Raw genomic sequence first — 22,365 nt, forward strand, 5'->3', positions numbered from 1 at the left:
CGACGTAATGTCCTTTCGACTAAATGTCATTCAACGAAATGTCTTTCGACGAAGTGGTATAGATTCGATTTCAGGAGCTATGAACGGAGGGTTGAATTTGATTTCGTTTTGAATTTTTAATTGATATTGTGTTGGATTTTGTTCAGTTTGATTTTGTTATGTTTGAAATTTGAATTTAACTGTAATGTTTCGGTCTACGTAGTTTGTGGACAAGCTTAGGCTCGATTCTCGGTCCGGTCAAGGATGTTCTCGTGTGAGTAACATTTTCAATTCTCTGAACATAGTGAACACCCTGTGCTTGCCCCAAAGATAAAATTTCACGTACAATAATAGGAAGCTTGAGAAAACACTGCAAAACAAGGAACATTAAATGAAATGATGTAGGGTACGATTTTTTTCAGAGAATCGTCAATGAATAATTAGCAGTGGTTGGTTTCAGATCCGCCGCTACCAACATCCAAGCGCTAACGTCACGTCAGTTTACAGTCATAAGAGTAAAATCAGCAGTGATTCAAATCGTTCGGGGCAGTTTGAATATGAATCTGAAACATCAATTTTCCCAGCAGCTTTTCTAAATTCATTGTTTATACCAGTCAACTGTCAAACACTTAAAACTGGTATAATGCTCAGTTCTATTTTCTGCAGATTTGAGCCTCGAATGAATCACGAGATTCAAATATTTTACAATTGTTGTGGTGTATGAATGCGTCATTTTATCTGCGAATCAATCTTGGCAGCAACATAATTATATCATTTACTTGATTTTTTTAAAATATGAATGTAACACTGTTGGGGAAACCAGCGAGTTTGTTCTATTTTGATTTTAGTTTGGGAATCCGACGTAGGGATTAGGGATCACAAATACACAATAGGAAAAGGAGGGGCTTTAGGGTTTTAAAATTATTGATTGCGATGTTGTTAACTTGGTTTGATGGTGGACTTTGGCATTGATCTGTAATGGAAGAGGAACAAAAACAAAAAAAAAAGGGAGACAACGCAAAGAAGAGAGCACTTTTAAGAGGAAATGCTACAGACAGGGGACACACAAAGAATCAAATTCTAACATCAATCTCTTTTAAAAACAGATAGACAAGGTTCATATACTGTAAATCAAGGCCCGCCAACACTTCCCTGGCGGGTTTTATTTGTTTTTCTCGGACCCGGACAGTTTCAGTCAACTCAGACCTGGTTTTACGATGCTCGACGCATCCCCACACGACGTGCTCGATATCCTGATAGTTACCGCAGACACAGAGATTGCTTCCAGAAAGCCCAATCCGAAACATATGTGCATTTAGCGAGTAGTGATTAGACATTAGTCTACACATGGTTCGAATGAAATCACGTCCCACATTAAACCCTTTGAGCGATGGTCCCTTCTATACCTGAGGGAGAATAGAATGCAGCCATCTACCCATGTCTCCACTTTTCCATTCCCGCTGCCAATTGATCAAGATCTTATGACGAGCCATTGCAAACAAAAAATCATAAAAGGTGATTTGCCGCTCGCAAATATCGCCTTCCATAGCGCCTAACTTAACCAGGGAGTCCACTTTCTCATTGCCCGGAATCGAGCAATGAGATGGGACCCATGCTATGGGGATGGTATAGTAGCGTTTCGATAAAGCACTCAATGCTTCTCGTATCCCTCTTAAGAGATACGCTGAGTGCTTAATCGGCTTCATCGCTGTATAGCCTCCAGAGAACTTAGACTGTCGGTGGAGATGAAGAAGTCCTCAGCAGAAAGTGTTGCAATATACTTCGGTGTGTAGTATATAGCTGCTAGTTCAGCAATGTATACAGAACATGGCTTTCGGCAATTTGAAGGAGGCGCTATGTAAATGGCCCGGAACCATGGCTCCCCGAAACACCCCAAAATCAAGCCCTGATGGAGACCCATGTGTTCTGTTAGTTTTCTGGTCCATTTTCATATATCTGGTTAGTTACGCTAATTTTCATTAAGGCAGTAAACGGTACCTCTCAAGAAAAAGGTTGAGAACCGCTGGTATAAAACATTTTAAATATAAGGTTATATAGTTTAGTCGATTTGGACAAGTTGATTTGAAAAATGAGTAATTTGGGCCATTAAGAGTTGGTTTTACGAATGTAAAAATTAACCTTCAGTGAAATCTAAAATACCAGTTTATAACGTTTACACTTACCCCTTTTGTACACTTCCACCAGTCCATGCTAATGCTAATGATTTACCCCACGATAAATTCCTCTAGTAGCTTTGGAACCTAAAATACCCTATTTTCAAGTTCATTTTGCAAACTCGTGAAGTTTGAGCCATCGCACGACCTGTTTGGACATAATTTTGGAAACGTCCATCCCATAGGCCCTACACGCAGAAAAACTACGTTAGGAACAAATATATTTTAGGTGAAATCCAAACATAAATGCAGTTTGTTCTGACATCAAAAATAAATATGTTTGGATCAAACATAGGGTAAATCACTACTTGGGTCTATGGACCCGATTCAACTCACTGCACAGAAAACTAAAGATTTATACTTTTTGGAAGCCGTAGGCTTATGATTGATAATTTTAAAAAGTCTCCCATTTATTTCGCACAATACTCAATATTTTTAACCATTTATTTCACTCCTAATTGGTCCAATTATAGAAAACAAAAAATCTAGATTTCGAACACTCGCTCTCCGTTGCTGCCCCACCGAGCCGAAGTGAAACTTTCCCCCTTTTACAAAACAGTATTTTCATATAAACACCTACCTGGAAATCGCCACAGTACTCGATACAATCATTGGTTGAAGCTGTTAATCACCACACAATAATTCTAAACTCACGCACTTTCATCTTTTCTAGTTGTTCGTTTCACAAGAACTAATCTAAACATATTAGAATACATTTGAAAATGTATCCTCAAACCAAACAAAAATTCACCTCGGCATAAGAACTTCTAGCCGCACCGTGCTGCCAAAAGGCCAGGATTTTTTTTAGTATGAAAAAAATCCTTCATCGTTCATAGTAAAACTATCTAATACGTTGACGCCATCATGTTATTTATAATTCTCTCGATTACAAAAAGTGAAAAAATATAGTTTTTAAGCGTTTGGAAGTAATTTGAATGAGCGAATATATCTTTTCAACCAAATAAAAATTATTATAAATAATAACATCTGGCATCATGTCGACGTTGAACGATGCATATTTTGTTTACGTCGCATTTCCTACCGTCCCGAGAGAGAATGAGGTAAGATGTTGAGAGATTGAGCGAAATTTTGCTTGGGCCGGGAACTAGTTTGGAAGTGGGCCGGATTTGAAATCGCTAAGACTGAAATTAGTGCTGGACATCGTTTATTTAAATCAATTAAAGCCTTTTCAAACGATGTTTACCAAGAAAAGCTATTTTTAAGCAAGTGAACCCCATTGCAGTATTGCACGGCCCACAAATTTCAGGAAAAATGGCTTCCTGTCATAAATATCAATTAAATAATGCAGTCGTATGCATGTTAGGCCGGGAATGGGGTAAGAAACCTATTGTTGCATTTGAATTCAACGAAAACTTTTTTGAATCAAATGTGCGTTTCAAGTTGTTTCAACCAGCTAAATGTTTGAAGCAAACATGGATATTATTGTTTTTGGTTCGACCACTCATAATATTTTGATATCAATTCTACCAATTTTCATATTCTGGTAGCATTTGACTACCAGATTTCACAATTCAAACGTTCATATTTCATTTACTTACCTTTCTGTACCTAAAAACATCCTTATCATTAATTTGGAAGCAAGAAAACATCTGCTTCTACTCTTGCTTCTACTCCTCTGCTGCTTCCGATCGGATCCGATCTGAACTCGAGTGTTTGTTTACTTTTACAAAGATCGAGCGAGGGCTGCCCACTAGTGAATGTATAAAACAAACAGGGATTTAATTTAGCTTTAAAAATAAATATGTTTGATTCAAACATATTACCATTTTGGAAATAAACATGTATATTTTTGAAGCAAATGGATGAAATTTCTATCCGTGTAGGTTTTGGCGCTAAAGCTGAATGTCCCCTTCTAGTGGTTTCCCAAGGCACCCCAGCGACTCCAGGAATCGTATTTTTATTGGATTTCCATTCATGATGTATCAGAAGACTTCTGGAATAAAATCATAATAGAAGATCTGTCAAAAAGCTTAGTGTTAATTTTTTGACCCGACCACTTTGAAAAGATGAAGGTGAATACTCAAATAAATAAATAAATATTAACTTGAAAAACTATCGATCGGAATCGATTGTTAACAAATGGCCATATCTCATTTGATTCTGGTTCGATTTCAAAACCCAATATAATGGTTCCAATCAATAAAAACCCTACTTTATTTGTGATTGCCAATATTATTCCATTTTTTTAACCACAACGTATCTTAATATCCACCAGAAAGTCAGAATTCTGAACCTTTCTTCAAAAAACCCGGAATATCTCCGATATCCAATGGCCACGGTCGATTCCATGAACAAACCTTGAAACTACAAACAAATTCCGAGTTCAATCCTCCCTGAACATCGGATGATAATTGACATAGTTAAGACACATCTAATTATTTCCAAAATTCGGCTCCAACATTTCAAAAGAGCGAAACTGCTTTTGTAAACAAGAGCTTCTCACATCGCTGGTAGGCTAATTTGAACCGACCTACACAATCTAGCACCACTGATGGAAGCAGTGAATGCTCTTTCTTCATGCAATGGCGCTGGATTGCGTGGGTGGACTCTAATTTGCCCACCAGCGACGTGAAAAGCTTTTGTTTACAAAAGCAGTTTCGCCCTTTTGAAATGTTGGTGCCGAATTATCCAATCCCATCTCATTCGTCATACGTATGGCAAGCCCCGAGGGCATTTAGAGGGCGTTGATTGCAATTGACACATTTCTGCACCTACTTGCACGCGTCATCCACATGCTTCTCGTAACACAAAAAGCTAACAACTGTATTACCTACTGGTGTCCATTCTACTTTGGTCTGGTACACCAGAATTCAAAACAAAAAACATGGGACCGTGTATCCGATGTAGGGTAAAGTGCCCAATAGTGGACCCCCAACCAATAGTGGACCCTCCAGCCATTTTTGCATTATTACAGCAAAGCACAATGTAAGCATTTTGCTAAGAAATTCTATCGGGAGAACCTACCTTACAGTCCTATGATTTGATTACATGCATTGGAAATGCTATGAAAAGTAAAATTAGATGATTTTCTACAATTTTATAAAAAATAAACACGAGAGTGTCCATAATAGGGAAGAAGAACGTCACGAAATGGAACATGAAAATCAAATGAAGTGTCGAATATAGGGAAGCAATTTCCTATTATGGACCCCAAAGGGGTCTACTATAGGGCGAATTCAGTCAGACTTTAAAATGTTAATTTCAACGAATAACGTCGTGTGTTTAAGTGTTTTAGGTATGTATCGTGAAGAGGAGGTGCAGAGCTTGTTATTAGGTATCCTGAAGACTTAATATGTTGAAAATTTCTACCCCTTATGCCAGGAAGAGCGAAATTCCGCTACTAGAGGGTCCACTATTGGGCATTATACCCTACATTCGCGACATTCGCAGTCTTTGCTTTCACGCATTGCAGGCACAATATATTCCACGCACACTATTATAAAATTAGGAGCTTATCACAGCCGGGCAGAACAAAATACTGGCACAACAATAGGGCAAAAGATCCGATAGTTGTGGGTGTTCCTATAGTTGCGGTAGTGTTATTTTAACAAAATCTACGTATTTAACTCAGCAACCCATATTGTCTATCAATTTGTTGACCTGTCATTACTCGAAATAAAAGAAAACAGTCAAAAAAATCCCTCCAAATCGGTAAAGTATCACTTAATTACCATATCTTTTTCTCGGCTTTGCACCAATAGTTACGGTAGTATTCCAATAGTTACGAGTCCCATAAGAAAACAATGGGATTCGTAACTATAGGAACACAAATTAAAAAACTAATGGAACACTGCCCCAATAATTGGAGGTATCATTTTAGGTAACAATAATGGTTTTCTGCAGCGTTTGGAATACTTTTCGTTTAAAATATAATTGATGAGCTGTTGGATAGAAGTACTTTTAGGTAAGCGACATGAAATATAGATGTGGTTTTAGCGAATAAATAGTGGAGGAACGTGCTTAGTTCCTCCACTATTGGGTTTTTTACCCTAATTATCGAAAACACTGATAAAGACGGGTAAAAACAGACAAAAAACAGTCAATTCATGTAACTGATGGAACAAGACGAAAGTTAAAGGGAAACAAATTAAAGTAACCTAAATTTTCCCTTAATAACGTTTCAGGACAAATAATGGTACCAGTATTTAGGACAAAACTTTTTATTCAAAAAAAAAATGTTACAAAATATTTGGCATTGGAGCTGTTCTGATATTCGATTCAGAAAATAAAATTCTCGGACCATATACTATCCTGGCAAAATGTAAACCTCTCTGCACAGTCTCCCTCATGGCTATGGGCTTCGTCGTACATTCGGTGCTTGTGATAGGATGGCGTTTCATGCGTCGTCGGTAAGCTAAAAAAAAGAAAAAAACCACTTGCTAGGGATACGTTTGCAAATTAGCTGGTGAAAAACCGGCATCACCTAAATACAGCCTTCAGAATCTCTTTCAGAAACGAGTCTGGCTCATTTGCATTCCTTTTCTGTCCACTTTCGCACAAAGCTCGCAGTACGCAATGGTGGCCGTGTTTGCCTTTCCTGAAAAGGGTTAATTAATTCGTCATACCTTCTATTGTCCGAAAACACTGATTTCGTTACTTACGCATCGAGAAACTTTTCAATTTGCATGTACAATTCATGACGGGTCGTGCGATGATGAGTCAGGAAAAACTTATCCTCGGGGTGCGTATGCTCCTCGATGCTACGTTTGCCGAACACTGGGTAAAGCCGTCTATTGGACAGATGATAATTTGGTGGGTGTTTTTGGAGCCAATCCAGGAAGTATCTGAAAATGTTAATTAAATTGTTAGAACACAAACCATTTTCCGATGTACATATGATCAATATCGTACCGGCCGACAACACTATTCCAATCATTCCTACTGTAGTTGTATGGTGATATAAAGTTAGGGGGCAAACCATTCAACGAGAAAGTCGGTGCTTGAGTTTGTTGCAGCTTGTTAGTGTAGAGTTGGTCATAGGCACCATAGCCGTTACTATTTCCGTTCGTGTAGTAACTCATTCGATTGTTGTAGCTCGTTTGAGTGGGCTGCTGCTGCAATCCGTTGTAATAACTGAAAATGTTCTTTGCCCCCGTTTTATTCTGAGATAAGCCATTACTGTAGGGATTACTGTAGTAATACGAATGCTTATTATTTTTCTCGTATTTGCTTCCATTTTTATCAACCAGAACGGTGGCATTGGCATCTGCATCTTTTCGTCGATTGTCTAATTCATATTGCTCTCGCAGCATTTTCGATATTTCTACAAGGGAAACACTCGGCAACTGATAGGCCAACGCCACCGTAACGCCGACCGTGAACAGTAGAGTGCTTCCCACAACTGGAATAGTTTGATCGTACACTGAAAGAAAAGGCGAGAAGTAATGGATTTTTGAACTTTAATATATTAATTATGATACAGAGAAAGTAATATAAATAATATAATATATGCAGAAACGTCAAATCAAAATAGCCAACATAATGATGATGATTTCATCATTTTCTACAGCTAATCGACAAACAAGATGTCTGTTTTATTAAATTTTCATTTGATCAAACTTTAATTTTCAAATCCAAAGACGATTTGCTTCCATTTTGATGGAAAACACTCAAACCATTGATACACACTGCGAAATATCACTCGCAGGCATCCAGGCCAAAACTGGTGTACCTCACAAAAACTGATTTCTCGCTTAACTTTTCAAAAGGACCTAAGTAACAATTTATTCATGAATTAATTTGAATAGCGCAATCAACAGAAGAACATGAAAGCTTTCGATTGCAGTACTCAAATTAATTCATGAAAAAACCCTATAGGTCCTTTTAAAGTTAACAGATTCTCAATAGGTCCACGCTCTACCAGACTGTGTGGCTTAGCAGAAATTGACCAACCCAACATATTGAAATCCAATCCTGAACCCATTCCACCTTGGGTCCCATTGAACAACAATGGATCCAAGGATTGTTTGACAACTCCTGCAATAAAAGACACCGAAATAGATAATAATTTCGTTAGTTCGCATAATCATGGACAGAACATCTTCAGCTTAATATCCTTACAATTCCCAGAGAGTTGGACATCTCAGCTGACGAATATAAGGCCTATCAAGTCATCTTAAACATCAAGGCCCTAGGCTTCAACAGCATCCTCAATATGAACTAAACTCAACACACACAAGTGCATTTATTTTATAGTTTTTATCTTGGTTTTTATAGTTTTTCACATATTGCCTTTTTCTATATTCACGACCTATTTTCAACTTAATATTCTTCGAAGCAATGTTTTTCCATCCCTGGTTTTCTTTCGTGGTGTATCTGCTCGTTTATTTCTTATCATGTCACTTGTCATAAGACGAGTTTATACAATCCCATTGAATTCCACCACTTAGTTGTAGCTTGACAGATACGTATTTCGACCTCAACAGTAAGGCCGTCTTCAGTGTCTCGTACTTGACTCGACTTACGTACGAGACACTGAAGACGCCTTGTTGAGGTCAAATACGTGTCTGTCCAGATCTATGACAAGTGAAGACATTCCACTAAAAAGCTCAAAATAATTTTCTTTTCATATCATGTACCCATCAGTTGACAGCCAAAGCTTCTATACTTCGGACGATTTTTTTTATAGCTCCTTCGATTGTTTGAGTATATCGGTAACAGAAGTGAAATGAATCCTAATCGACCAAATACCGTAGTAATTGATTTTAGCGCACTACCTGTGCGCCTTGATGTAAAGAAAGTGCACGAGTTCATGCTAAATGAAATAAAATTGAATTTAGCCGACGTGAAACAAATTCAGTTCCATAATATTCGAAAGTGTGTGTTCATACAAATGACTAGCTTTGAAATTGCTTGCCGCTACGAGACGGAACACAACCTCAAGCACTATTTCTTGTGTGGAACTAGTAAATTTGCAATCCATGTATATTTGGATAGTGAGTTAACTACTGTTAGGGTGCACGACCTTCCTCCGTCCGTGGACAACAACACCGTCCATAGCTTCATGCAACAGTTTTGGAACGGTAACATCGATCACGAAAGAGCGGTGGAAGTTCTATTTTCCCGGAGTTTACAATGGTGTCCGAATTCTGCGTATTCGACTAAAACAAGCCATTCCATCCTACGTTACAATTAGCGGTATTCAATCTTTATGCACTTACAGTGGGCAAAAACCCACTTGCAAAGTGTGTACCAAAGCAGCGCACCTAAGCAGAAATGCTCGGAAGCAATATCTGCAATCAACTCCAAAATCACAACAGATACAACTACATCAAGAACAAACATCGATACCGAATTCCCCTTACTGACCAGCGAACACTACTTTCTACGGATCAATTTCGATTAGCAGCAGAGAATCGTTCTGGACCCGGTGCTGAGGCTGATACGGCAGACCACAAGAGCAATGCATCAAACGATGATAACTATTCAACATCTAGTTCAAACACATTCCACGATATTACGGGAACAACAAAACGGAGGCTGTCAACCAGACGGCAGAATGAGAAGAAGAAAGTTTGTTCTGAACAGTGTTTCTTGAATGTGGATAAGATCACAAAAAACGGTTATGAAATTAATGAAATTGGAGAAAAAATTAAATATTTAAGAAGTGGAAAGGTGATTGTAAATAATTATAAAAATAGCTAGTCGGCTCCGTGAAGCTTTTAAGCGATTGAGCCTTACAAATAAACGAAATTGAAAAAAAAAATCAGGTACCCATATCAATATCAATCGAAAACGAAGGATTGGGGCGCAAATCGATCTGTTTTTCATTACTGTGATGTTTTCAGTAGTGAGCGCGCATGATAATAATCAATAACGACAGAGATTAGATCGAAGTCTTTCATTGTGCAAATATCTTTAATTTTGGAGCATGTTATTAAGAAAAAGACAAATATCCTAGGACGTCTGAATTTTCTGGACAGAATTGTCCTCCTAATCCCTTGCAATATCTTGGTTTTCGTATTTCACATGGTTTTCCAACTTAAAAATAATTTCTCATTGAACTGCTGATAGTGGGTAGGTGCGGCATATCACCCTGATTTTTTCGCGGCATCTATACCGATTGTAAAGGGATAGATGCCACATCACTATAATTTTTACTCAAAATGTAAACTGCTTAAAAACGTAACCTACAAGCGTTTTAGAGGATCCAAATAATGAAATAAACATGTGAGTTCGTAAAAATTTTCGCAAAACCGTACGAAAAATATTATTAAAAATTATTTGCGCCAATAAATCAAGTCTGTTCTACCAGAGCTCTGAAGTGCGGCATCTATGCCGCCGCGGCATCTCACCCGGATTTACCCTACTACTTCAAAAATTCAAAGAAAGATTTCAAAAAATTCGCCTGTGGAATTCCTTTAGAACTTCTTCCAGAAATTCTTTCAAAAATTCCTTAAGAAATTTATTCTTTTTTTTTAATATTCCTTCCGAAGTTTCTTTGAAAATTCGTTTTAAAAAATCTTCGAAAATTCCACTACGAATTGTTTTAAAAATGTTCCGAAAAATGATTTAGGAATACCTACAAAAATTGTTTTAGGGATTCACGGGCTTGGTGGCCATATGGCTACTGCTTCTGCCTCATACGCAGGAGGTCGTGGGCTCAATCCCAGGCCCGTTCCATGCTTCCTACTTTGTATCTTTTACATATTTCTCATGTTCTAGCCATCTCTAGAACTGGAAATAGGGTTTTATACCGTTTCCATATTCTATCGTTTATCTACAACCTACAGTAGGTCCTTAGAAATTTCCTTCAACAACTTCCTCAGAAAGAAATTCGTGAAGGATTCTTCAGACGTTCCCCAAGAAATTTCTTTAGAATGTCATGCAGGAATTGCTTCGAAAAGCTCTTTAGGTTTCTTTTCGGACGTGCATTCGGAAAATCTTTTAGCAACTCATCCAGAAACTTCTTTAAGCCATCATCATCATCAGTAACTAAGAATAAGGACTCAAGATTGATTATGTCTTTAAAGAGCCTTTTGAGAAATCTTGCGAAAATTCCGTTAGAAATTCCTCTAAAAATGTCTTTAGGATTTCCATCGAAAACTATTTTATTCTTTTGCAAAATTCCGAAATAATCCGAAAGGAACATAAGGAAGAATCCTATCAGCAATTTTTCTGAAAGAATTCCTGCAGGAGTTTCGAAAAGAACTCCTTAAAGAATTTTGTATGTCTTCCTATAATTTTCGAAGAGTTTCCTGGAGGAATTTTCGAATATTCGACACCTGCAGGCGAATAGAATACGCAGCCATCTACCCAGATCCCCTTTTGTGCATTTATGCTCCCAGCTGGTTAAGGTTAAGAAAATTATTTTGAGCTTTTTAGTGGAATGTCTTCACTTGTCATAAGACGAGTTAATACAATCCCATTGAATTCCCTCGACTTAATTAGTATCTTGACAGATGCGTATTTCGACCTCAACTAGTGAAGGCCGTCTTCAGTGTCTTGTACTTGACTCGAGAGTCGGAGTCAAGTACAAGACACTGAATCGAAATAACAACTGTCAAAGCTACAATTAAGGGTGGAACCAATGGGATTATTAACTTCGTCTTATTCAAGTGAATAAAAATTCCTGACGGACTCATGTGAAAAGTTCATCTAAGGTGATGTTCCGATCGTAAATTTCACCTTCCATATGGCGCCCATGTTAGCCAAAGAGTCCGCTTTCTCATTCCCCAGTATCGAGCAATGAGAAGGGACTTGTACGGCGATTGTGAAAAAGATTTAATAAAGTACTCAAAGCAGTCCATATCCCTTTAGAAGAAACGCTGCATGCTTAACCGGATTCATTGGCCAAACAATGTCCAGGTAGCTTAAACTGTTGGTGAAGATGAAGAAGTGGTAAAGATGCAGGGTTGCGATTTGCTCGAAAAAAGGCTACAGGCAGGGGATAGACAAAAAGGTTTAAGATTAGCATAACTTTGCCTAAAATAATCCGATTTTTAAGAAAAAAAAACGAGCAATGGGTAATGTTTTCAACATAACCGCGAGTAGACGTAGGACTTGAATAAACTTGTAAACGTGTTACATTTAACTTCTAACTTTTGGATCTATGGAGTTTGATTGCTTAGTATTGATATTGGAAACGACAACTTCCATGTTGTGTAGAATTATTAGCAATTCGTTTATTCAAAACTTCTGGAAATAAAACTAATAATTAAATACATAATTAGAAATTGCTTTGTTCTCTAACTATTAAGCCCTTGTTCCTCAAGCAGCAATGTAGGGCATTTATAGATTTCTATTATTGATGATAGTTTTTTTAAAGTTTAAAAATTCTATTTATAAAAATTTTCAAACTTTGGAAAAAAATGTGCTATTTTAGGGAACTGTCCCGTTTTCCAAACAAAGAAATACAGCACCAATTTCGTTGTTTCTTTTTGCTGACATGCACGATGCTTACTGTTGAAAGTCAAGGAGCAGTAACCCTACTAAAATAGAGGAGGTACTGTTAATACACCAACAAAAAATATTTTCATGTTTTGATTCCAAACTCCGAGTCTACGTCCAAGTTTAATAATACAATTTCTCAGAAAATGAAAAAGAATAAGATAAAAGTGTTTTTTTGTCTTTGTATTATGAGACTTTCAGCGGCCCTGGGCTGGCTCGTCTCAGGAAGTTTATTTAAAATATTCTTCTGGAAATTATTTTTTGCGAGAACTTTTTAAAAGATTTACATACTAATACATGGCAAAGACTTTCCTAATCTAAAATGGATATTAACACTATTGCTGATTTGTGCATCTTTAATTACTAATGCCTTCTGCAAATAATTAAAAGTAATTATTTTAATATTTTTTTTTGCTGGGGAATCAGAACTGTTATGAAGTATAAGCATGTTTTTAATGCTTACGTGTCGTTTAATACGAAGCTACAACAACATATGGTCCGTCACATGCCGCATGACTCATACCCATCCGGGATCATGTGGATTATGAAAATCACTTTTCGTGGATGAGCAGACCAAATCCTCTAATTTTATTCTTCTTCATCCACCGCTGCCCTCGCTGCCTCCAGTCATCATCGGCCACTATGCCATGAACTCCAGGCTGATGCGATGGGCGATTCACGCTAACTTTCACTTACTCAGTGACTGGAAGTAAAATTGTATTGCCCACACCTTTTCTTCTCACGGAAATTTTTACTCAGTTTCCGCCAAAGCAGGACAACTCATAGCTATGAGTAGTCCCGCTTTTGACAGGAAACTGAGTAAATATCCTATGAGAAAAAAGAGATAACAGTACAATTTTGCTGAATCTCTGAGTGAAAGTGAAAGTTAAAGGTGTTACATCCATCGCAACCAACACCACTACATCCTACCATCATCAAGCACAGAACTAACAAAAAAATACGCCCACTTCTTTCCATGCATATTCGCGGACCCACCAGCAGTTCTACTACTGGTGACTGCATGCTGTGTGGCGTAAACAAACACAGCGAACGAACGAACAAGAACGAACAATGCGCGAGCAAAAAGCACGTCAGAACGCGATTTGCTTTTTCACAAGGTGTAATGGCTCACACATGGCAGGCACTGCTTTTCTTTTTATACACGAAGAAAATCTTCCGCTTAGACACGAAGGCCCGTGACATACCGCATTCTGATGTCCGTGTTAGGAATGCCGGGATTGATTACATATACAATTTTTGCTGGCTTTGACCAGGGTGAATTTTTCAATAAGTCTATACCTCGTTGTCCTACAGTTGTCCTCATTCTAAATCTCAAATCGGTCTATGGCCACTGCTACTCCGGGTTCCCGAAGGTGTGTTAAAAATGCATTTTCTTTCTTTCTTGTCATTTTGTGTGACGTTTTCTCTCATCATGTTTTATGCTTTCCGCAGAAACAAAAACTTATTTGCTTACCAATGCTGATTGCATATCAAGAATTCAGTAAAACACGCAAAGGTATGGCCATTTCCGTGAAAACGGTACTGGAAATTAGATAAAATTATAACAGATTGGAATAACGCGATTATGGGGATGTAGAAACGCTTCCGATTTGGTTGACGATCAAATTCATAATAGGGGGAGATTCACTTAACGGCGTAGTTTGCTGTGTGTTTATGGAAATATTTCATAGGCGATTTGAAATATGTCCCTTGTGATTAAGGAATTGAAACATTTCTATAATCAGATACGCAGCAACCTACGCTGTTAAGTGTATACCCCTAATAATTTATTTAGGAGCGATCAATTGTCAAGTATAATGGTTACTATGATTCTACATGGGGTCTAACTTCACGGCTTTGCGATACGATGTACATATATAGAAGCATTCTCAGAATTATAGTGTCCACTGCTTTTTATAGCAAGTTCCAAAGGAAGGTTTTACATCGAATACATACATCGATTCTGGATGTATGGCCTAATATTTTATTTCAAATCGACGAAGTTAAGCTAAATTCTTCAATAACAGTATGGTTATTTGTCATTGGTAGGGGAGACTGGGGAGACTTGATCCCCTTTTCTGATTTCCGATGTATAACAGCCAAAAAAATAATAAGCATATGACTTCCTTTGAACTTTCTAGAAATATAGTATTGCTCTGCTGATGTATGACAGTCGTTAAATTGATTCTCTGTTATTGACACACAATCGATTTTGAAATGCTGTCCAAAATCGACTTTTTAATATATTCGGGGAAATTGATCCCTCGCCAAAGGAACTTGCTTTGATAAAATTGAAGAAAGGTGCCCTCAGATTTTTTGAAATATTTTTCCTTCTAAAATACGTGGAATTTTCCGAATTACTGTGCGTATACATGAACGATTTTTTGTTATTGAATTCGACAGCACATGCACGTTTTAAAATTTGAGGGAAGCTTAATCCTCTTTCCTATTATATATCTACGCATTAAATTATTTTTTCCTGCCAAGCCTTCATAAAATCTGTCAAATCTACCAAAAATAGAAAGTCTGAGAACAGATATCTATATTTTTGAATTTTTTCATAGAATTTTGTATGGGTGACTAATTGGTGGCCAAGTGTCAATTGAAGCAAAAACATCAAATCCAAATATCCTAAAATTTTGATAGTTTGTTGACATTTTCATCAGTACAGATCATTAAGCATATTTATGGCTTTGTGCTGTAAAAAACGAAAGTAAAAAACCGCCCTGCAGAATAAGTAAGATATTCAATTAAAAACATAACTCACCTCATAAAGGTCATTTCTCTAGTGCAGCGGTTCTCAACCTGGGGTACATGTGCCTGGGGTACCTTCCTTCCTGGCCCTAGGGGTACCTCTGGTAAAAATGCGTAATGGTGGACGATACTACAATTTCAATCGAAATTTATCGATAAAGTTTTGATAATTGTGTATTTTTATTTCAAAATTTGTCTTGTAGCATAATATGGATGGCAATCAGTAAAATCAAAGTCAATTAAATTCTGCCCTCCACAACCAGCACCCCAAATACATGAAGGGATGCGGAACAAAAGGTCAAGACCAGGATAAAACGTAGAATGCGCAAATGTTTGAAATCTTCAATGCAATCTACCTGAATCGAAACGAAATGTTGACTAATATATTGTTTTGGGTTTTATGGCGTTATATCGGTCCACGAGTTACTAATAAAACAACCGTTTTTAGTCCAAAGCCGACGTTTCGAATGTTTATTCATTCATCCCTCAGGGCCAAAACTACAAAATTCCACATATTTAGTCACTATACTAAGATTGAACAGTACAAAACATTTTACTTACACTGAACAGTTATTTTTAGGTCAAGTAGAAGGTTGAAACATTAATTGGACAGCTAACAACATTACACTGTAATTACATTAGAATTCGGATTATAGTGAGCTTGATTCGTTTTACATTTAATTTAATTTTGCTTAAACTTCGTGAGCACAAACTTACACAGCTTTCACCTGCGCACATAGATAACAGTTTGAAGATGGAGGTACAGAAACAGAAAAGAAGATGCAAGAAAAACATTAGAGATGGGACAGATGAGAAAAGAGCGGCGGAAATGATGCATCGAGCGAGACGATGCTTTGCCAATGTCTTTTATCCGACGCATAACGATTAGTGCAGAAAACCTGTATACACTGCATTTAAATTACTTGTATCAGGTCCTGAAATTAACCGTTGTGTTGTCACTGAAATGTATGTGACACATTTCCCGAGAAGTATTTGAAGTGCAGGTAGTCGATTGTCTTGTTCTAGAATTCTGTGGTTTTAGACAAATCGAATTGGTGATGGCATTCTCAATGGCGCATGTACCATCAATAGCCGTCTTTTTGAATTCATCTTCTCTCTCCAATCCGCTCCGTCTGGGTTAGAAGATTTCAACGCTTCAGAGCTAAGCAGATTGATGAGAGAGCGATGTCCAGAGAGACGATTTTTAAGTTGTTGTATGGTTAAGCCAATGTACGAACAGTCACAGTCAGCGCACGGGAGCTTGAAGCTTGCTTGATTGACTGCTCGTAGTTGCTACTCCATTATGACCAGATCAGCTGTTCTTGCACAGGGAAACAACAGATGTTTGCTTGGGACTGGCACACATCTTCAATATATAATACTGGTGAAGTCTCATTTGTTAAGTCATACTGGCGCCTTACTGCCACGTCCAGAATGCCAAGTCAGTCTGTAGGGAAGGAGGAAATGATGATGCAATCACTCGCCCACTGCAAGCCAGATATACTTTCCTCTGCACCCTTACGAGTTCATGCCGGAATTTGTTGGAATTTCTGGGTTAGGTTGGAGAGGCAGGGGTCCGTCTTGGTTAACATGCTGCCAATGTGATAGAATAGAGAAGGTAACTGATGGAATCCGTTCTAATTGGATGTAGGGAAACGAGCTCTATGGTTCATTTCCAATTCTAGCAGATTACTGTTAGAATACTCAAGTTGAAGAGTATAGGAATAATAGTAATGGAAACGGTATGGAATTCCATTTCCAGTTCTAGCGATTGCTAGAACATGTAAATATAGAGGAAGATACAAAGTAAGGAGAATGGAACGGACCTGGGGATTGAACCCGACCTCCTGCGTATGAGGCCCAGGAAGCAGTAGCCATATGACTACCAAGCCCTTCAGTCACAGTCCAGCGCACGGGATGCGATAAAATCACATTCCGTCTTTCTAAAAAGTGACGTTTTGTCCCTTCAACTTAGAAAACAACAGCCTATTGTTTTGACACATTTTGAAGCCCAGTGAAATATTAGGAAAATTTCGTTTTTATAATTTAGCAGCGAGAAGCCGGTGTGAGATTCTCCACATGATGGGTGATCAGGTAGAATTTTAGGTTCGGAAATGTTGCTGTTATTATTTTCAATGATTGCGTTCTTATTGATAAATCTGTTAATTAACCGATTTATCAATGAGACTAGGATAGTTGTTTATGAGCAAATATTCTCAAGACCAAATCCTTCTTCTCCAGTTTCCGGATCTGCACGTCGAAAGTTGAGTCGTTGAGAATATGTACGCTCTTGAACTTGATTTAGAATCTAAAGGTGTCTGGAAGCCTCTGTTTAATAGGCATGGAAATTTTTTTCAGGTCAGCTCAGTTGCTTCGTTCTTCTACTTCATACGGGTCCACATTCCAACTGGAACAGCCTGCTTTTCAGCTAAGTATTCTAATAGCATTTCCTTAGTTATTAATTGAAATGTCCGCCGTTGCATGGGTATGTATCTTATTGCATTGTTGATGTTGGTAGAGATCATGCTTCGTCTCACTCAACGAAGCTCTCATGCGCGAGCTCATTCAACTTGCGATTCTGCATGGAGAGCATCGCGCATGAGTTTTTCATGCAGAATCGCATCGTTTCGCTTATTCGCCAAAAATGATTTCGCTCCAAAAAGTGTCACAAACCAAACAGCGTATTTTATGTATATGTATGGATTTCTATTATTCATTGTTTTAAGTAAAAGAAAGCATTCCGATGAATTTATCGAAGAAGAACACGCAAAAATCAATGCAATGATGCAAATCGCGAGTCAAACCATGGACGATTCTCTGGGCCATGAGTCGGGTGATGTCGTTTGGTTTTCGCGCTTGATTTGAATCGTCGGAGAGATTTGAGAATTTGAGTTTTTACCAACACCGTAGTGGCAAGTACAATGGATACTTATGTCTCAGGAAGTCTGGTGTTTCCTACCAGAAAACATCCTAGACTCAGACCGAGAATCGCACCTGCCATCTCCGGATTATATAATCCTACGCTTTGCATGCAAAGCTATTTGGAGACCCTGGTTGTTTTGCTGCAAGAGGATTACAAGCATCCTTCATTGCTTCTTAAAGCCTTCTCCCAAGCAGCCTGAAGGCCCTCCTTTCAGATATTCAGAAGCCTTCTTTCAAAAGTTTTCCTCGGAGCCTCTTTTCAAGAGGCTTGAAAGCCTTCTTTCAAGAGGCTTGGAAGCTTTTCAAGAGGCTTTCTTCAAGAGGCTTAAAGTCTTCTTTCAAGAGGCTTGGAAGCCCCTTCAAGAGGCTTCAAGCCTCCTTTCAAGAGGCTTGGGCGCATCTTTTCAAGAGGCCCGGAAGTCTTGTTTTAAGAGGCTCGGAAGCCTTTTTTAAGAGGTCATTGAAAGTCTACTGTCAAAAGATTTTAGAAGCTTTTTAAGAGGCTCTTAAGCCTCGAAAACCATATATTACAACTGGCCTGGAAGTTTCCTTTCAAGATGCTCTGAATTCTTCTTTCAAGAGGCTTTAAGCATACTTTCAAGAGGCTCAGGAGCGTAACCTTTAAGATTCAAAGCGAATCTTCCTTTCAAGTGACTCGGAAAAAGCCGCCATTCAAGAGGCTTATTAGCCTCTCTACAAGAGGGGCTCAGAAGGCTTTTATCAAGAGGTGTGAAAACCTATTTTCAAGATATTCACAAGCTTTTTCAAGAGGCTCGGAAACCTTCTTTCAAAGGTTTCGGAATGCTCTTCAAGAGGCTTGGAAGCCTGCTTTCGAGAGGGGGTACTTCAATTATTGCAAAAGTTCGAAGGGTACTTTTTCAAGAAAAGCGCTGAGAACCGCTGCTCTAGTGGGACTATAATAACAAATACGCTTAAACAAAACTTTAGTTCTCGATACAAAACAGAGGGTGATTAAGTCTCCCTGGGAATCAAGTCTCCCAATCTTCTCCGGTGTTAATGAAGGCATAATATCAAACGTCCCTATAGTTATGAAATAAAAAAATTCGGTGTCTTTAACTAAACCTCTGCCCCTACTTGATCCAAAAACATTTATCTTCAAATCCAAAATAATCAGGAAACAGCCAAATCAATTTTCAATTGAACCACCCTATCAATATCACTTATTCTGTACCCAAATGACACAGTGTCGTGGGTTTACTGGCATGTTAATTATTAGCAAATCATCTTTACTTTCGATCAAACCTAGGCATGAACAATGATCTCGATAACAGAGCTGGTATGAACTTGGCTTGCATTAAGAGGTCAACATTAAAATAATACTAAACAATTAATATGTAAAATACTCTAGGCATAAGGTATTTCTATCACTAACTGAATAAGTATTTGTTAAGCTTTAGGTTTTGTAATAAAAGAGTATGCTATGCCTGAAGTATTTTGCATATTAATTTTTGGTATTATTTCTTTGATATTTTACCTCTTATTTCCTTTCTTCTTACCTCATCAATGGCTCTATACTCCAACTGAAACTTGCCTGCTTTTCAACTTAGTATTCTATAAGTATATCCTCTGGTTATTAATTGAAAGCTTTCTTATGCCTGCCATTGGATTGTATGAGTATAAATCTTTTGTGGCAAGTGATGATGCATACAATTATATGCCTAGGGTGTCGAGAAAGTTTTCTTTAACCCGAAAACATCCTAGATTCTGATCGAGAATCGAACCTGCCATCTCCGGATTGGCAATCCTACGCCTTTGCTCGCAAGGCTACTAGAGACCTCTTATGCACACCAATTTCATAACTGAGTAAAGTATCAATAACCTATTTTCTTCTGCTCGGGAAGGACCAAAAATCTGCGTTTCCTTCTTTTTGCCTAACAACCAAATATAATTAACTTTTGCACTGATAATAACGGCTTTATTGTACTAACCGACTTGAAAAGATGCCGTCTTCAGGAAATTGTGGCGAAATGTCTTTTTCTCGATAATATTTCTTGCCGCTTCCTCCTCCGTCGTCCGGAAATTTTATCTCGATTCATCGATGCTACATTGGCGTTCTGTTCCGTTATTCTCTGCGGGAAGCGGAGTAATCCAATTCGACGATTGCCAGAATTGCCCCGGTTAAAATGATACACCGATCCGGTCCGATTCTCATTATAAAGCATGATGTTTCTGCTCTTCTTATGCACTGATGCGGTAAATACCGTTGCACTTCTATTATGTGCCTACACACTTAGTTCAAACAATCACTTTTTCAACCACACACGCCAATGGTTTTACTTCTAAGGTCAAACTCAGACACCGTGCAGTTTGACCGAGCGCATCCCTGTTGAATGAACGTGCACCCAGATCAGAAACATGAAAATAATTTCGACAAACAAACCCTCATCCATGTTTTTTCTGGACTATGGGCAAAGTTAAAAGCGACTCTGCACTGACCTATTTACATTGAAGGTGAGAATTGAACAAGAAAGATAGGGAAACGCGATCTAATACCAAGCAGATAGAAAGTCGGTTACAGATCCGAAACTGTTTCACTTGACGGCGCCATGGAATACATAAATGCCGAGTTTTATGGAATAGAAAGTGATAGCTACGCACTAACTTTCGTTTGGTGAAGTCTATTTGACGTAAGTGACGCTACGAATTTCTGGCACTGGGCAAAATTCGTTACAAACCGGAGAAGCACTTTGACAAAGTGCACAATGGAAAGTTGTCTGCTGGGTATGTTGGGAGGGATGTTCAATGACCCCAATGATGCTTGAAATCAGGAATGGAAAAGACAATGATAGTATCCTAGGTTCGGTATCTTCAGACTTCATTAGGACTTATAACAGCAGCAATTGTTCAAATAAACATTGTTAGAGTAATATCAAGCTCTATCTGGTTTAGGGAGATAGTCGCAAGAGAATTCTTTCGTCGATTGTCATTTGAATAAAAGTGACAAGCAGGGAATTTCTTTGCAGTTTATCACCCCAGAAATGCAAGTTCGCATTGTTTTCTTTCAGTTTCTGAGGTAAGGTGATAAAACCACAAAAGAAATCTGCTGCTTGTCACTTTGAGCTTAAGAGGGAAGCCGACGAAGAGAATCCTCTTTAGATATCTGCCCTTATTCCAGATAGAGCTTGATATATGCTTCATCACTTCAATAAATTAGGTTAGATAAAAGAATTGTGCTATCTGATGTTATCTCATCTCTTAACAAACAGGATGCTGTAATTCGAATAGGAAAAAAGAAATGTTATAGATGATAATTTTATGACACAATTTATCCACATTTACGTGTTCATTATTTCATTAGTTCAGCTATTTTTAACTATTTCGATCACAGATAATGTGCATATTTTCAAACGGTTTAGTGCCAGTTTATCGATTGTCGCATCAATACGATTTATTCCTATCGAGAAAAAGTGAAAAATATCTCTTCATCATTTCCAACAATTTAAGAGATGCAAATAAAAAACTTAGTAAATATGAAAAAATGTTTGTTATGATTATTGTGACTTTCGTTTTGAGCATTCCATATTATTTTCAAACCGCTTACATACGTGTTTCTTGCGTGAACATAAGCTGTAAAGAGATCAATTCGTGGTGAAAGCTTTTTTTAATTTTTATATAAATGCTGCGAAAAGCATACGCTTAATCTCCTAACGGTATCGAAGTAGTGTGATTTATCGTCACTGAAAATGGACTCATTCTGCTAACTGGTACACATTTATTTCATTTATCAATCTCTTTCGTTCCGATGAGAGTCAGTAAACCTGAGTTTCATTTGATGACAACAATATCAACTGTAGGAACCTTTCTCCTAGTTATTGTAATAATTATGCACAATGTTAGTCTTTTGAACAATAGTTCTTTTCGTGAAAAATTTAAAATGTGAACAATAATTTCAATCAGGCGCTTTCCCCTGCTAATTTCCTGGGTGATTTTTTAATATATTTGAACTATATTCGGGCTTTCATTTTGACGTAGTACTTGAGCGTCTTTCTTTTACTATACTGGGTGTCATCATATAGATTTTTGGAAATCAGAGCGTTACGCTGATTGATATATAATCTTTAGAATCCATAGAAAGATAAAGCGCTAGTAACGTTCAAAATCTTTC

The 22,365-nt window shown here is 37.8% G+C and overlaps 1 protein-coding gene across 4 annotated transcripts in view; it reads right to left on the reverse strand.

The window, feature by feature from the left end:
- Positions 1-6,318: 6,318 nt before the first annotated feature.
- LOC134224945 (uncharacterized) overlaps positions 6,319-22,365 on the reverse strand; it is a 65,739-nt gene continuing 49,692 nt past the window's right edge. For 3 of the 4 annotated variants that reach the window (XM_062704602.1, XM_062704603.1, XM_062704600.1), the window contains exons 2-5: positions 7,026-7,536; positions 6,776-6,958; positions 6,598-6,711; positions 6,319-6,528 (exon numbers count right to left, since the gene is read on the reverse strand). In XM_062704602.1, the coding sequence (XP_062560586.1) occupies positions 6,393-6,528; positions 6,598-6,711; positions 6,776-6,958; positions 7,026-7,426 (834 nt within the window). In that variant the 5' untranslated portion in view covers positions 7,427-7,536 and the 3' untranslated portion in view covers positions 6,319-6,392. Of the gene's footprint in view, positions 6,529-6,597; positions 6,712-6,775; positions 6,959-7,025; positions 7,537-9,482; positions 9,642-22,365 lie in introns of those variants that run through there. The other variant, XM_062704604.1, reaches the window with a different exon arrangement.

This window comes from Armigeres subalbatus, chromosome 3, assembly GCF_024139115.2.
Source record: "Armigeres subalbatus isolate Guangzhou_Male chromosome 3, GZ_Asu_2, whole genome shotgun sequence".
Lineage (NCBI taxonomy): Eukaryota > Metazoa > Arthropoda > Insecta > Diptera > Culicidae > Armigeres > Armigeres subalbatus.